General features: G+C 44.8%; 1 protein-coding gene across 1 annotated transcript in view; it reads right to left on the bottom strand.

Moving 5' to 3' along the window:
• Positions 1-5,111: 5,111 nt before the first annotated feature.
• The window catches only part of Morc3 (MORC family CW-type zinc finger 3), a gene marked incomplete in the record, with an annotated part of 39,308 nt that continues 28,079 nt past the window's right edge, over positions 5,112-16,340 (bottom strand). Inside the window, 5 exon segments of the mRNA XM_055614873.1 lie at positions 5,112-6,410; positions 7,799-7,956; positions 9,662-10,547; positions 13,289-13,452; positions 14,633-14,678. Coding sequence (XP_055470848.1) covers positions 6,257-6,410; positions 7,799-7,956; positions 9,662-10,547; positions 13,289-13,452; positions 14,633-14,678 — 1,408 coding nt within the window.

Here is a 16,340-nt window from a genome sequence, read left to right as displayed (position 1 = left end):
CCCTCCTCCTCGTGGGCGGGGCTATCGCCAGGCAAAGGCTTGCTGGACCGGGGTTCCAGGACATCCATCCTCCCTGTGGGCGGTGCTGTCGCGACACTGCGGCTTCCGGTGGGCGGGGCTCTTGACGCCCCTCCTCCCTGTGGGCGGAGCTGCCTCGGCTCCCGCTGGGCGGGACCGCGCGTCTCCCGAGCCTCGCTGGTCCCGCGTTGGGGTTGCTAACCCGAGAGTTAGAGAGTTCTGCGGTGTTCTACCTACCACGCCTGGTTTATACAGTGCTGATGACTGAACCCAGGGCCTGGCGCTTGACACCTGAGTGTCCTGGCCCCAAGTTATACCTTTAACATTAGAAATACAGAATAAGTTTTAAAACAAAGAAAAATACACAAGACAGAATCAGCAGTAAAACATCCAAGCATCCCTTCTTGATGGTTGAAACTTTGTGACAGAAGGCTATATCACCGGAATCTAATTATCCAAATCACCTAAATGTTTCTCAGTGCCACTTTACCTACAAATAAATTCACTTAGCAGCATCAGTAAATCCAAGCCATTTCTCTCCAACTCCCTAACATGTGACACAGCTTCCTGGTTTGCACTTGAGGAATGTATTAGAGTTGTGTGACGAATCCACCTCCTTATCAGGAGCCCGATGATCTGAAAAGCCCAAAGAGTTGGTCATTTTTGAGTCTTCATGGAAAAGTGGTTTGTCAGCTGCCAGTTCTGCAAATATGCCTGTACTCCAAATGTTAGCCAGAGCTTCGTGATCAGCTGGTCCCAGCAACACTTCTGCAGATCCACACCAAAGTGTTATTGCCCCATATAATGTGCTTATATGTACTATAAGCACATCTATACACACATACATAAATACTCTAATACATACACACATCTATAACTAAGAAGTATTCCAGAAGCTCTGGCAAACGCAAGATACGCCCACTTGTGTAAACGGTACCACTGCCATGGGGCAACCATCACAAAAAAGATGTGCCCTTGTCTTAGTTACTCTTGTATTGCTGGGAAGAGACCACGACGGAGGCGACTTTCACAGAGGGCTTGCAGATCCAGAGGGTGAGCCCCTGACCGTCATGGCGGGGTGGCGGCGAGCAGGCAGGCACGGCGCTGCAGCAGAAGCTGAGCGCTCACAGCCGGCCCCTGAGATGGGAGAGCGCTAACTGGAAGCGGTGCAGGCTCCTGAGCACGGCTCAGCTGAACTGCGCATGTTCAGCTGCCTTGTAGCTCTTTTGTACCCACTCACTAATCCTACTCTCAGTCACCTTAGGGAAGCCTCGTTTTCCAACAAGTGGGAGTGAATGCAGACCCATGCCTTTCCCAGGGGTTCAGTGGCGGTGAGTGACCTCCCTAACTAGGCATTTATGCTACCCTGCCTGATGCTCAGGGCAGATTGTAGGCATGGAGCATGGGATGTCAGAGCTAGAGGCAGGGAGGACAGTGAAACGTCACCTCCTGGCATAACAAATGTACTGCAGTCATGAAGTGTACCTGGTATGCACGAGAACAGGCTGTCAAGCATGGGCGGGGGGGTGGAGATCTGGTGTCCCCATCCCTCACTGCTGGACCGTTTACTACCGTTAGGAAAAGAGGGAATCCGTGCCCTCAGTTGCTCATCCACTGGCGAACCACCAGGCGCTACCCAACACCGAAGGGCCTGCATAGCCTACATTCACTGCAAGGTAAAACCAGAAAAGTGACCCTAGGAAAGGAACTGGTAGGGATGAAGAGGACTTGGTAAGGATGACAGGAAGATGGAAGAACAATCAGAATGTATTATAAACCTGTATGAAATTGTCAACAAGATTAGTTACAAAAGCTGTTATTTGCCATCAATTAAAAGTGTCAAGTTTTAAAGGCTCTGTGAAGAACAACCGCTGACGGAGTTTTTGCCTTCGTGTCTGTGCACACACATATGTGCATTTATGTGGAAGGTAGAGAACTTCAGTGTTGTTCCTGAAGCGCTGACCACCTCCCCTCTCCTGCCCCTCCTCCCCCCTCTCGGACAGGCCCTCTGAGCAGGCTGTGCTGACTGGCCAGGAAAGCCCGGCTACTGGGCCACAGCATACCTGGACCTTTTTACAAGGGTGCTGGGGACTGAACTCATTTCCTCAACTGTCGCTCCGTGCTGGTGCGGAGTCCGTGATCGACATGACAGGAAGTAGTCTCACTATTCCTTGAGGGCCATGGAAAGGAACCTGCTGTCTTGTATAAGCACATCTCTTGTTGTTTTTTTACATTGTTGTTATTTGGGTTTCTTTGTGTTTCTTTGTTGTTTCTTTGGGTTTCTTTCAGGATAGCCCTGGCTATCCTGAAACTTGCTTGTAGACCAGGCTGACCCTACTACCACCCTCCAGAGTGTAAGCACATCTTGAAGGTGGGCTTTATTTAGATGAAGTTTTTCCAGTAGACAAATTCCACAGCTTCAACAATAGAAATCTTTCTTTGGCTTTTAGTGTTTGTTTTCATGGCCCCTTTGGCCACGCTTTGTGTCTACTCTTCCTTAGGACCACCGACAATTCTGTTTTGTAGTCTCCTGAGTTTTCAGCAGGTTACCAACCATCTGGCTTACTGTTCAGTGGTGGCTGCACAGGCAGACAATCTGACTGTGCAGTTCCCAACATCAACACTGTACCCAAGAAGCTTAATTCTGAGAAGCAATGGATGTAGTTACACTTTCCTTCCTACCAAGCAGACATTCATGGTTTTGGGAACGGTGTCCAGTGTCCAACGCACAGATACGAAGGTGCAGGACTTTATCTCAGGAGCCCACTGAGACTCACTTCAGTGACTCATCTAGTGTAACTAGTGTTTGAGTTTCTGTTTTGGTTTGGTTTTCCCCACATAGCCACCTGGATGTTAATAGGACAGTATTTGCAGATATATCAGCACTAGCTTTTGGCTTCATTATAGGAGCAAACCAACGCATTAGTAAAGAACACGCAAAGAAAGATGTCAACACTGCTGGACAGCAGTGACGCACACCTTTAATCACAGCACTTGGGAAGCAGAGGCAGGAGGATCTCAGTGAATTCCAGGCCTGCCTGGTCTACAGAGTGACCTCCAGGACAGCCAGGGCAGTTACACGGAAAAACTGCCAAAAAACAAACAAAAAACAAAAACAACAAAGAAAAAGTAAGAAAGGCAACACTTTCAGCCTATGATAAAGAAGCACAAACTGCCATTTTTTCCTACATATCAAATTTTTTAACGAATCAGTATGATGTAGATTTGAAAAACCACTCTTAATGCACAAAGGAATAAAAAGTCCCTGCAACATTTTCTTTGAAAAACATTCAGTGAAGTGTACACCTTGTATTTCCTGTGAAGAATTTACACTGCAGAAATACTTGCAAAGGGAACGTGGCATTTATTAACTGTGCATGGTTTCTCTGACACATTACCAACACCCTGCTAAGTACCTCTATGTGCAGGAACGTGTGCGCTATTTCTGGAACTCAGCGGCGGCTGTCTTCAGGGCACGGGGAGGCGGTCTCTTTGCTGAACAGCGTTCCTTCACATCCCACACCGCAGTACACTCAGCTCCCCTGCCTCGCAGATTCCCCGAGCAAGGGTTTGTGAAAACCCACCAGGAGCCACAGGTCACGAGCTCATCACTGGTAGCTGGAACTAACCAGGCAAGTGTTTTAAAATGCTTTTGCTGCTTGGCCTGGTAGCACACATCTATAATCCAAGCACTCAGGAGGCAGAGGCAGGTGGACTGCCACAGGTTTTAAGACAGACTGACCTATATAATAAGTTCTAGGCCAACTAGGGACACAGCAAAAACAGACAAAAACCCTGTTATTGGCTCTAGCCCCCAAAGAACAATTTCATAATGGGGTGCAGAGTTACCTTTGGAAGTTGTAAAAACTACCGATGATTCCACCATGCAGCCAGCATCGAGGTTGCCCAGTGCGAGTCACTTTTAGGCCAGCAGCAGCTACTCACGTGGCCAGCACAAGACTGCTACCTCAACACTGCTCCTCTGGAACTCAACTGTGTGCTTCTCAACTCCACAGACAGAACCTTCCCGTCAGTGTCAGAAGGCCGGGCATGCCTGAGATGTTCAAGGACAGAAGTGTAAGATCAGAGCTCTGAGCTCGAGGGCGGGATCACCAAGGAAGCAGGCACCGGTGTGTAGGGTCTCACTTACCACCCATTCTGCAGCTGACCAAATCGGGCTGTGTCTGAGAGAGTCTGTACTGCTCTGGCTACCTTCCTCACAACTTCCTATTGTTATTGGAGTAGGAACAGGAGGATCACTCATCTAACCCCATGCACCGCATGAAGGGCCACACTGTTCTCTTCATAAATCCCCTTCCAGTCTCTTTTGTTTAAAGAGTAAAAGATATGAAAACAGTTTAAAGAACCAGTTTTGCCAAAAAAAAAAAAAAAAAAAAAAAAAAATTATTTTGGAAATTCTATGATTGAGTTCTCATTAAGCCACATCATATAAAATACATTGTCAAGGGCGTGGCCAACCAAAAGAAACATGGCATCTCTGATAACTCTTGCATGAGCCTCAAACATCCACAGAACATCCGTGACTTACAAAGGTGCTGTCATTTGTGGGTTTTTTTTTTTTTAATAATTTATTTAATTTTTTATTTTATGTGCATTTAGTGTGAAGGTGTCAGAATCCTTGGAATTGGTGGTACAGACAGTTGTGAGCTGCCATGTGGGTGCTGGGAATTGAACCCTGGTCCTTTGGAAAAGCAGACAGCACTCTTAACCACTGAGCCATCTCTCCAGCCCCCATTTGTGGTTTTCACAAACACTTTCATGTTGGGCTAAGCATATGGCTCAGGGGTAGAGTACAAGGCTCTAGATTTGTCCTCCGGAGCCTTGAAAACAAGGAGAGGGTTTCTTCTGGAGCACACATCTCACTCTCGAGAGCAATCAGCTGGCCTTACTGAAGGGAAAGTCTTAGACTTCAGAGCATGGTCCATCACTAATACAGTAAACTAAATGCAGCTGAGGGCCTAGTGGTCACGTGTTTAACATCTGACATAACACTGACTTCTTCAGAAGCACTAGTGAGGATGTCACTATATATACTTGACATATTTGAAGAGAAAATCAGCTTCATACCAAAAAAAATTTTCAATCACGTTTATCAAGTAAATAAAAACAAAAACTTCATTTATTTGCAATTTCCAGAAGGCAACATACATAAAGATCTACTGCTGTACACGACGTGGGTAATTAGCTACACACGAGATGAGTATGTACGGAACCCCATAAACAAAAGTTAAAATAAATAGCAACAATAAAACTTTGGGAAAAATAACACATTCTAGTTGTGGAAAATATGATTCTTAATTATATACAGTTACATATGTAAAGCCATCTCTTTAGATTGCACAGAACTTAGAACTTGGGACCAGTAAAAGCATATTTACGGCATGTGACACTATAATCCCAGGCCCCTTTGTGATTAACTCCAGGATAAAAAGCACTTACATTCATAATATAGTAAAAGATACGCAGTACTGTTTGAGAGAGACTGCATTCTCAGATTACATTAACCTGCAGTAACCTTACAAGGCTATACAGGAAATTTCACAAAAAGAAATCTCAAATAATTATTGCGCCCACTTCATGCTGAATCAACAGCCAAAAATGGGTTTTAAAGTAAACATGGTTGTCACTGGATATTTTTAACACTTTGAAGATCTTTTCTTTGTCCCAGAAAACACTTTTACTTGACGATTAGCAATCTCAGCACAAGAAAAAGCCAGACAAACGCAGCTAGCATTGGCCTTCCTCTCTCCTATGAATAGAATTATTTCAGAGACAGGAATTTATAGAAAACAGCACTAACACTCAATTCCCTTATAAGCACACCCTATCAGGAGTGTCATTACATTATTTCAAAATCTTTCTTATGCTCATTTAAAGAAACAACAGTAGCAACATATCCATTTATATTATGGCACAGCCCTGGATTTTGAGAAAAATACATTTTAGGGAGCCAGAAAAATTGCACAAACCATAGTAACAACCTGAAAAGCTCTTGGTGAAAAACACCAATCTTTAGGGCAATAAAAAAATATGTGCGGGCTTAATACAAATATTTACATTCAGAACAGAGGCTAGCTATTACGCTGCTTGATACCAGCAATTCACAGATTATGTCAAAAGTTGTGTGTCCACAGTGACTGGGACACTAGAATGCATAGATTCTTCAGCCTGTTGCCTGTCACTGAACTCCGCACTGAGAAGGCTGTACGCAGACACTCTAAGTACTGCTGATCTCACTCATCTGCTCCACCACTTGTCCTAGAATCTCATCTACCACATCAACGTCGTAATTGACTTGCTGAAGATCCAGATCAGGCACAATCATAGCTAGCAGCTGTCCTACGTTGACTCGAAGAGAGCGGAGTTTGAGGCTGCAAACACAAACACGAACTGCTTAGGTGAGTGTACAGTACAAATGGCTTCTCTTACGGAGCTTAAAAGGGAAAAATACAATCTCTGTGGAATGATAGAGAGTAAAATGAGAAGTACAAACTCCCTTCAGAACTGGATTTAATGATCAATTGATTTCATTAGATGCTAGGCTAAATCCAAGAAGAATGTTTCATGAAACTAGTGGCTCTTGAGACAACTTGGGACTAGCAAAACACACAATCAGATGTTATTTCCAATTTCCTATCACCTGGACAAACAGCAATAAGCTGGTGAAAACTAAAACAGAGTTTGAATTTTACCTCCCCACTGAGGAAAATAAACTCAATTGCTTTTTAATTGGTTTCTGGAGACAAGGCTTCTCTGTGTAGGCCTGGCTATCCTGGAACTTGTTCTGTAGACCAGGCTGGCCTGGAATTCACAGAGGTCTGCCTGCCTCTGCCTCCTGAGTGCTAGGATTAAAGGTATGCACCAACACCTCAAGGTTCCTTAATTAAGTATAAAAGGAAAAAAAATTCTGTGGTCAAGTAAGCTCCCAAAAGTTTGGTTTGAATAATGTTAAGCGGGATTTGTGAAGTTGTGAGCCTTCTCTGTATCTACGTGTCCTAGTAGGCTTTACTGGAAAGTTGGCAGAGCCTAGAGTCCTCTCAAAGAAACTTCAGGGAGTCCAAGTTAAGCATGAGTCAGGAAGTGAGCAGGCGTCAGCCCTCCTCCAGGCTTCCTGCCTCCAGCTCCTGTTCCGACTTCCCTCAATCAAGACTGTGGCCTGTGAGCATAAGCCCAAAACACTCTTTCTTCCCCACATTGCTTTTGGTCAGAGAAGAAGCCAACTGAGATAGGATAATTCATTTATTGTTTAGACTTGTAGCTCTTATAGAGGACCTGGGTTCAGTTCCCAGCACCCACATAATAAATAGCTGAGACCCTGTACCAAAAAGAACAACCCCACCAAAAATCTAAACAAAAGCACAAGTATGAATATCGAATATATAGCTCTTACTTGCGTAATCATCCGTTGTTTTCTTGGTTAACAGGATGTAACTACATACATATTTACGTATATTTATACATAGAGAGAGAAAGGCAGTCAGAGACAGTGTGTCCCATGTCATAGTCATGGCAAAATTCAGCCCACTTTCAAAGACTAAGCCCAGTTTTCATTCTTCACCCAAATAATCCAAACCATTTTCTATCCTGTAACTTAGCAACTTGAAGCAATAATGATGTGTCCCTTCCCTGAGCCTTCCTTCCGCAGTTCTGCGGCGACTACAATGCCTGTCAGTGGCTGTTTGAAACCAGTGTCTACCGAGCATGTGCACCCCGAGAAAACCAGTGCGCAACAAATCCAGCCTGCAGAAAACTCCAGTACCTTTCCCCATCCACACAACTGACGGGCTCCTCAGTGTTGCTTGAAGTGGAGACATCAGCTCCTGCCTGCTGACTTGTAGATTTCAGTTGCTCAATTTCAGTTTTGAGTTCTTCACACTGAGAATGAACATGAGATTTCTCTATTTCCAATAACTGAGCCTGACCAAAAAACAAATTTTATAAGCAGAACATTTAAAAATACACTCCAAGTGCAACTTTAGGATAAGAAATGGAAGAATCACCCTGATAAAATGATCAGCTGCCAAAACACACCAATCCACATGTGCCCAGCAATGCTGGTTTCTCTTCGATCCCGCGTGGAGATGGAGGGTCTTGCCCTTACGGCAAACCTTCACTGAGCTGTGTCCCAGCCCCCGGTAACTTCCCATTAGACATGTTTCCTATCATTTTACGGTGAGGACAGAGGTGATGACTACCATGCGACAGGCTGTCCATGGCCCCGAGAATGAACACCAAGATGCTGGTAGGCTCACGTGACGTGGGCTCCTTCCATCCACTCCACGGCACCATGCTCCCGACAGCCTGCGCTGCGCACAAGAGTGTGGATAAGGGCTGCCGAGATGGCCTGAGGATCCCTCCACTACTGTAGTCCCAGGTCCAGGGGCACCCAACCCCTCTTCTGGCCTCCTGGGCACCAGCCAACCCATTTTAAAACTCTAACTGGACACTAGGTGTGGTGTGTGCATATATTTAACACCAGCTCTTAGAAGGCAGAGGCAGGTGGATCTCCGTGGGTTTGTGGCCAGCCTGCTCTACAGACACATCATGTGCCAGTCTAGCCAAGGCTACATAAGACCCTATCTTAAAAACAGAACACTTTGCAAATCTGAGTAATAGGCCATATGCATAGGCTACCACTCACATCCTGATAATTAATGTTTTCCTTCTTCCTCAGAAGAAAACTTCTTCAACAGCAAGCACATTTCCCAGAATCGATCAGCCCTTGAATACAGACAACTCTTCTTTTCTTGGCCTGGGGCGCCACCTCGGGGCACAGCTGCTCTAACAAGCTTCTCACAGCTGAAGCCTGGCTGAACAGAGGAGCTGCCACTGCACTTGGACTTTACCCTCCATAAAAGAAGGGTACTACTGTTTACATGCCGAATTCTGACCACAGCGTTTACTCTCCAGCAACATCCCCTTCACTACAGGAAATTCACCACACCCAGCCATGTCCCATTATTTTCTAGTACTATCAAACCTTTTTCCTTTTGTTTTGTTTTGGATAGCATTGGGAGAGGAGTGCCAAGGAGGGGAAACGAGGTCTTATATGCAGCCCAGGCTGGCCTCAAAGTTACCATGTATCAAGGATGACCTAGAACTCCTAATCTTTGACTCTATATCCCAAATGCTAGGACTACAAATATTGACAACCACACCTAGTTTAATATGTGTTATTCGTTCATTTACTTCTTTATTTATTGCTGTGTGTATGGGCAGGCCAGAGGCTGATTTCTGGGGTCTTCCTTGATTACTGATGCTCCACTTTCATTCACTGAGGCAGTCTCTCTTCATAATCCTAGAGCTTGTAATCCCCACCCCTGCCTCACAAGCACTGGGGAACAGTGAGCTGCCACATCAAGGGGCTTTTATGTAGATGGTAGGGATCTGAACTCTAGTCCCCATGCTTGCAAGGCAAAGGCTTTCTTCACCAAGCCACCTCATCAGTCCCTACTTAAGACATTTAAGAATCAAAAAATGCTTCTACAAATCCCTCTATGCCTCCAGAAGGCCCACTCCCCAGCTAAGAAGCAAAGGAGGAGGAGGCACTCAATAAACCAGTTATTCCAGGACAGCATACTCCAACCTGGCACATGCTAGACACTGACTGCTGGCAACTCACCTCACTTTTATACTGGTCCCTCTCCACAGTGCACTTGTCCAGCTGTCTGAACACATCATCAAGCTGCACAGCCATCTCGTCCATCTCACTTTTACTCTCAGCCCCAGAACACTGGCTGCATTCGGTCTTCACATGCTGCAGGGTGCTACACTGTTTCTTCAGCCTTTCTATTTCTTCCAAAGCTTGCTGATACTGAGATCCTACATGGTCTGGGCTTTCAGATTTACCATTAACACTTTCAAGTAAAAACACAGTGTCAGTTTCAGTGGCCTGGTGGCAAGTTTCCTTCTTCACGTACTTGTCATTCATCTCTAATATCCTTTGCTGTAAGACTTTTATCTGCTCAGAAAACACTTGACACTGTCTCTTGTATTCATCTCTTTCTTGCGTGACTGAAAGCAGCTCGCTTCTCAGTTCCTGAATCTGACGGCCAGCAGCATCTGCTGACTTCTCCAAGGTGTCCTGCACCTTTGCCCTAGCATTTACACAGGACAGTGCTGATGTATCATTTGATGCAGCCATGTCTTCAACACTTTCTTCCTTTTTCACAGTCAGACCTGGTACTTCCGTCTGGGTGGAGACTGCAGTGCCCTGCTCACACCTGGAGGTGGAGGTGCTTGTTGCACTAGCCTGGACACAAGGGTCAGGACCGTCTATTAGCTCCACCTGAGCACCACTCTGCTCAATGTGAATCTGTTCTGATTTGACCTCGATTTCATGATCTACTACAGTTGGATCTACTGCAGGTTTTGGGGTACTATTCTCTTCTAAAATGATGACATCTTCATCATCATCATTTTTGTAAGATGAATTTTCAAATGGAGGATTATTTAATCTCCGAGTCTTTGCATTCAGAACTGAACGAGCACTAAGCTTCCGCTTCATGCTGGAAGAAAGTGTAAACATAAAATGTTAAGTTTGTAAAAGATGGGAAAGACAAAGTATCTGAAAACAATTTAGTGAAGACAGGGCTCCTCTGGCTCACAGTGAGAGTACAGGCAAGGAGAACATGGCACCAAGAGGCTTGTTTGATGGTGGCAGAAATGTGCAGGAATCCCTCACATCCTGGCAGAACAGACAGAAGGTGGGGGCAGGCTACACATGCTCTGACCTATCCAGCGAGGTACACTTCTTCAAAGGTTCACAGTCCTCTACGACAGCACCACTAAGAAGTAAGTGTGCACCCACAACCTCAGTGGGAGAATTCACACTGAAAGCACAGTGACCTGTTTACAAACAACTATGTTAACAACTCTCTAATTATCTTCAAATTCTGGGATGTCTTACTTTTCCAATATCACACTATTCAAACCTAACATTGAATCAATGATGCAAATTACTTTCTCCTTTTACTATTAGGAAATAATTGACTATTGAGATCTATCTCTGTTTTGTTTGTTGTTGTTTAATGTAGTTCTGGCTATCCTGAATTCAGAGATTCCCTGCCTCACCTGGCTGACTACTGGGATCTCCTTAAGAGTATCTCTACATGGTCTGTACTGACACCTCTTCCCATGTGGTCTCCAGCACTATAATATGGCAGTTTCTGCTTTCCCACTGTCCCTTTCAGGAACACTTGCATATAAGATGCTATACTTAATGACCTTGTTTGACATGAGACAGAGCTTGTGCAAGACCTCCTGACCTCAGATTTCCTTTCTTCTTCATCTTCTCATCTGCTGTCCACCTCCCACATAGGGACCTCGTCACTATAAATTTCATATAACATAATTTCCCCTAAATTAGAGATTGTCTTGAGTCTAGGAGATAGCTTAGGAGCTTATTATCAAACTTGCTGTTTGATAATAAGTGCTGAGTCCAAATCCCTAGCAGTCATGAAAAAAATCTGAGTAGGTGCCTGCAACCTCACCACTGGAGGGTGGAGACACAGGAACTTACTAAACAGCCATCTAAAACAGTGAGGCGCCGGTTCAGCCAGAGACCTTGCTTTGAGCATGATGTGGACAGGGACACCGCAGGATGCTTGATAGCTTCTCTAGCCTCTGAAAGTGTGTGAACATATACACACCTGCATGTAAACGGCCTCATTTTCTTTATTTTTCTTGGGGTTTCAAGCTTCATGAGGTTTGGGGATGGAACCTTTGTGCAGAGAAGGCAGGCACTCCACCAACTGAGCTATATCATCTGGCTCATAGTTACTAAGTTTTCACAGCTTCCCAGTGAATTTATTCAGAGTAACCTCTCCAGCACAATCATTGTATTTATCTACCTATCCATCTATTTATTAATTTATTTTCCCATGAACTGGGGTCTCATGTATTCTGATCAGGCTGGTCTTGAACTTGCTATGTAGGCAAGAATGACCTTGAACTTCTGGTCCTCCTGCCTCTACCTCCTAAGGGCAGAAATTTCAACCCCACACCTACTTTTGTACAGTGCCAAGGACTGAACCCAGAACGTTCCTGCATGGTAGGCCACCACGCTAATAGCTGAACTCACCCCAATTCCACTTTGGGGATGTGAAGGCCACACAACCCCCCAGAAAAGCCTGGTCTTACTACCTCCCAGTGTCTTGTCTCAATGTTTCTCTCTCTCTCTCTCTTTTTTAAGATTTATTTATTATGTGTACAGTACTCTGCCTGCATGTACACCTGCAGGCCAGAAGAGGGCACCGGATTGCATTATAGATGGTTGTGAGCCACCATGTGGTTGCTGGGAATTGAACGCAGGACCTTTGGAAGAGCAGCCAGTGCTCTTAACCTCTGAGCCACCTCCTCAGCCCCCTCAATGTTTCTCTTAACAGACGTCAGTGTCAGGGTGTTTCATAACAAGAACAGGAAAAATGACTAAGATGGACGCAGGTCATTACAAAAGCAGTGGTGTTTACACCACAGACTGTAACGAGCCACCAGACCTTAGCACAACTGACACCATGTTAGAGGCACCATTTTGACCCTAAATCCCAGCACACAGGCCCCAACACCTGCCAGAAAGGGAACAAATTGCTAATGCATCCCCAACCCTAGTTCCAAGAGTCAGGAAAGTCCCCAAATGCACCAAACATTGCTTTTGGGCTTCTGTAGTTCTGCTAACTGAAGTGTATCGACCAGAATGTGGTTCCTGTGCCCCGTGAACCATAGGGATGTGCTCCCACCATTAAGCTACAGACCTGGGCTGTATAAGAACCTACAATTCTCACTTTGTAGCTCCAAACTAACTTGAACAAATAAATTAAACTGCCAAGGAGCTAGAGTTATAAGCACTTGCCCCCAACACAGCAAGAGTTAGAGATCTGATCAAACCTCCTAATACATCAGACACAGACAGACAGACACACACACACACACACACACACAGACACACACACACACACACACACACACAACACTGTGCTCTTGTTCCTACCCCTACCCACACATAAAGTTGTACACATGCTGGTCCTATGAAGATGAACTCCTGAGTACTGAGAGTCCCAGCATTACCCACTCAGTTAAAGTTTCTTCAGCTAATTTAAATATGTGGTTGAAGAAGGGAGGAGGGGATCCTGGAGACTTTTCTCATTCCTGTGAACTGCAATCTTGGAACTGCGTCACTTCTGCACAAGAGGCGCAAGAGGCGCAAGGCACTCCACCCGTGCTCCACACTGGGCATAATCTCATCACTAACCTGTTGCTCTCAGCTTCAGTCTGCGGTGAAGCAAGGTGGTTGTTTATAAGCCTTGTTGTGAAGAGATTCCCCACATCTGGAAGGTGTGGCCTTGGAACACTCTCCTTCACAGTAGAAAAGCTCGGACTTGAAACATTTGTCTGATATAATAGCTCATGATTAATCTGTTGGACAAAAAAAAAAAAATGGATCTTAGAGAAACTTTTTTTTTTTTTTGAGAAAGGGTTTCTCTTTGTAGCCTTGGGCTTAGAAGATAAAACAAAAATATTTTTTGAGAAGTTGGAACAAAAATGAAGGTACTGATATACTACCTTCAAAAACTGAAAGTAATCCCATTATTCCTTCTCCTACAGATGGGTCTCCCCGTAACACTACACCAGAAAGCACTGCAATGCAACTATAAGCAAGCATACAGGCCCCAGGGCAGAATGGAACTTCCTACCCAACACATTACTGAGCCCAAGTGCCCCACCCACTCTACCTACAGCTCCCAGGACGCTGGCCCCCACCTCAGCCTCCCACCTCAGCCCCCCACGTCAGCCCCCCACGTCAGCCTCCCTAGTGCAAATAAGCACATAGGTGGGTTTCGCACAGGGAGTTGCCCGTAAACAAATGGGCGGGGCCATTCACTGGAGCACATCTGACATAGGAACCATATCTTCAGAGAAAAGTGGCCCGTGGCTCAGAGTTCAAAGCACTGCTTGCTCTTCCAGAGGACTCTGGTTCAACTCCCTGCACCCACATGGCAGCTCACAACTGTCTATTACTCCAGTTCCAGGGGATTTGAGACCCTCACACAGACATACCCAATAACAATACAATACACATTAAAATAAAAGGAAATTTATAAAGAACCCTGACCCTCCCTGAGAAGCCACCAACCGTCACTCCAGTTCCCTGCTACAGGCTGGAGTGCTGGCTACTTTGACCCTGTGGAGGCAGCCACAGCTGCTCTGCCCATGCCATTCCTCCTGGACCTCACTTTTTCCTAGTGTTTCCTGAACCTTGGGGGAAGGGCTGTGATAGCCACATCCCACTTCCGGCTGTGTGCTCTACAGACATGTACCGTGTGTATCTCAGCAAGTGTGAGTTTCCCACTCGATTCTTAAAAGGCTGCCTCCCCCAGTAATGCCCCACCCACCCAATATTAACTCAACCATCTAAGCTGTTAAGCGAGGAAGACTTGGGGAACACAGCAAGAATGAGGGCAAAACAAAACAAAAAAAATGGTACATTCAACAAATTCCTTTACACTGGTAATAAAAGTCTAGAACTTTACTATTGAGCATCAGTAACCAAGTACTTTAAAAATTAAGCCAGGTATAAAATGTAAGAATTCATTACCTGAGGGATCATTTCCAGTTGTCTGATCCTGTATTTCTCCTTGCTGCTTTAAAAGAAAGATGAAAATGAACATCTTGATATTTACACTGTTACTATTTAACAATCCTATTTTCAAATGAAATAATTATTTCACTACCGAGCTATTCAATTAGCTTAGCTTCAGTTTCACTGTGATCACTGGTGAGCATTTAGAGTAGACTAACAACCCCGTACCTGCACACACATTTTCCCTTTAATTAAAAAAATATAAGTAAGTAAAAATCTTCGTAACACCAAATGTATGTCTGAGCATGAGTTCATAAACAAGGACAGCAAAGGTTTCATTCTTTCAAGGCTGCTGCTAAAACTAAGGAAACGCTGGTATATACAGAGGGCTGGGGTTGTGACTCAGGAAGTGGAGTGCTTGCTGAGCAAACGTGAGGAGCCAAGTTCAGATACCCAAGTGACGGCTGTGTGTGACAATGCACCTCACCCCAGTGCTGGCGAGGTGGGTCTGGAGGATCTCTGGCTGACTAGCACAGCTCTCTAACGAACTCCAGTCAGAAACCCTGCCTCAAACGGGATAGCCTGCTGCAGTGGTGGGTGCCTTTAGTCCCAATACTTGGGGGAGGCAGAGGCAGGAGGATTTCTGTGAGTTCGAGGATAGCCAAGGCCTACATAGCCACACTCCACCTGTGAGAGAAGAGCACAAATGAGAAAGACAGCTGAGGGTGACCCATGCTCTCCACACACAAACACACACGTAACACACACAAACGGAATACACGGCAAAGGCACAGGAAAGGTTCTTAGCCTTCTACATTCTGGGTATTAAAATAGTCCTACTGCTCCCCTATCCTGCCTCCATTTCCTGTTTAGCCCTGTCACACCACTTCAGATGGACAAATGCCTGTACAATCTGAAAACATTATAGCCATGACCTCTGGCACAGCCACAACCACTGGAAATGGCGAAAGTCATGGAGCCAGCACAGCTGTTTGATACAATTCCAGCAAAGCTGAGCCAAAATATTGCAATTGCTGTCATTCTGTCTCTTACTTTTCGGTCTTTGTTCTCTGCATGTTGCATGCTTAAGAACTTTCTGCATTATGATTCATTTTATGTCTTCTCCTGAGAAAATGCTATCTGAGGCTTTTTAGGAAGGTCCTAAAAATAATTAACTGGCCACTATTTGGAAGTCTTCCTTATGCCCTTGAGATCGTTAAGCACAGATAAGCACATAGGTAGAAATTCCTCTGAGGCTATTACTCCAGGAATCTTCTTGGGGTACCCAGCCCTAAGCAAACTCTAACAGTATAACTAATTAATGCAGGGTAAACAGAAACACTTGACAAACACTGACTGCCGAGAAGAACAGGTTAAAGATTCAAGGTTTCCTTTTACAATAAGCTTAGAGCTCCCTGAAACCTTAATTTCAAGATAGGGGGTCACCCCTGGAGGAATAGAACTCAGTAAATAAAATAGACTGAATAAAATAACCTTCAACTTTATAGCACATATGATGAAACAATATAGTAAAAGAAGTTAGGTATCAGTATTTGTTCTCCATGAAAAAAACAGTGCAGATATTTCTATTTGTCTGGAGTGCTTTCACACTGGGAACACTGCCAGCCTAAAAGCAGGCTATCATATATTAAATGTGGCTTTTTTTTTTTTTTGAGATCTTTTTTTACATTCTTTAAATTGGAATTATAAGGCTAATAATAAA

The sequence above is a fragment of the Psammomys obesus genome, unplaced genomic scaffold (assembly GCF_907164565.1).
Source record: "Psammomys obesus unplaced genomic scaffold, mPsaObe1.curated_primary_1811, whole genome shotgun sequence".
Classification (NCBI taxonomy): domain Eukaryota; kingdom Metazoa; phylum Chordata; class Mammalia; order Rodentia; family Muridae; genus Psammomys; species Psammomys obesus.
This window is presented reverse-complemented; position numbering and strand designations above follow the sequence as displayed.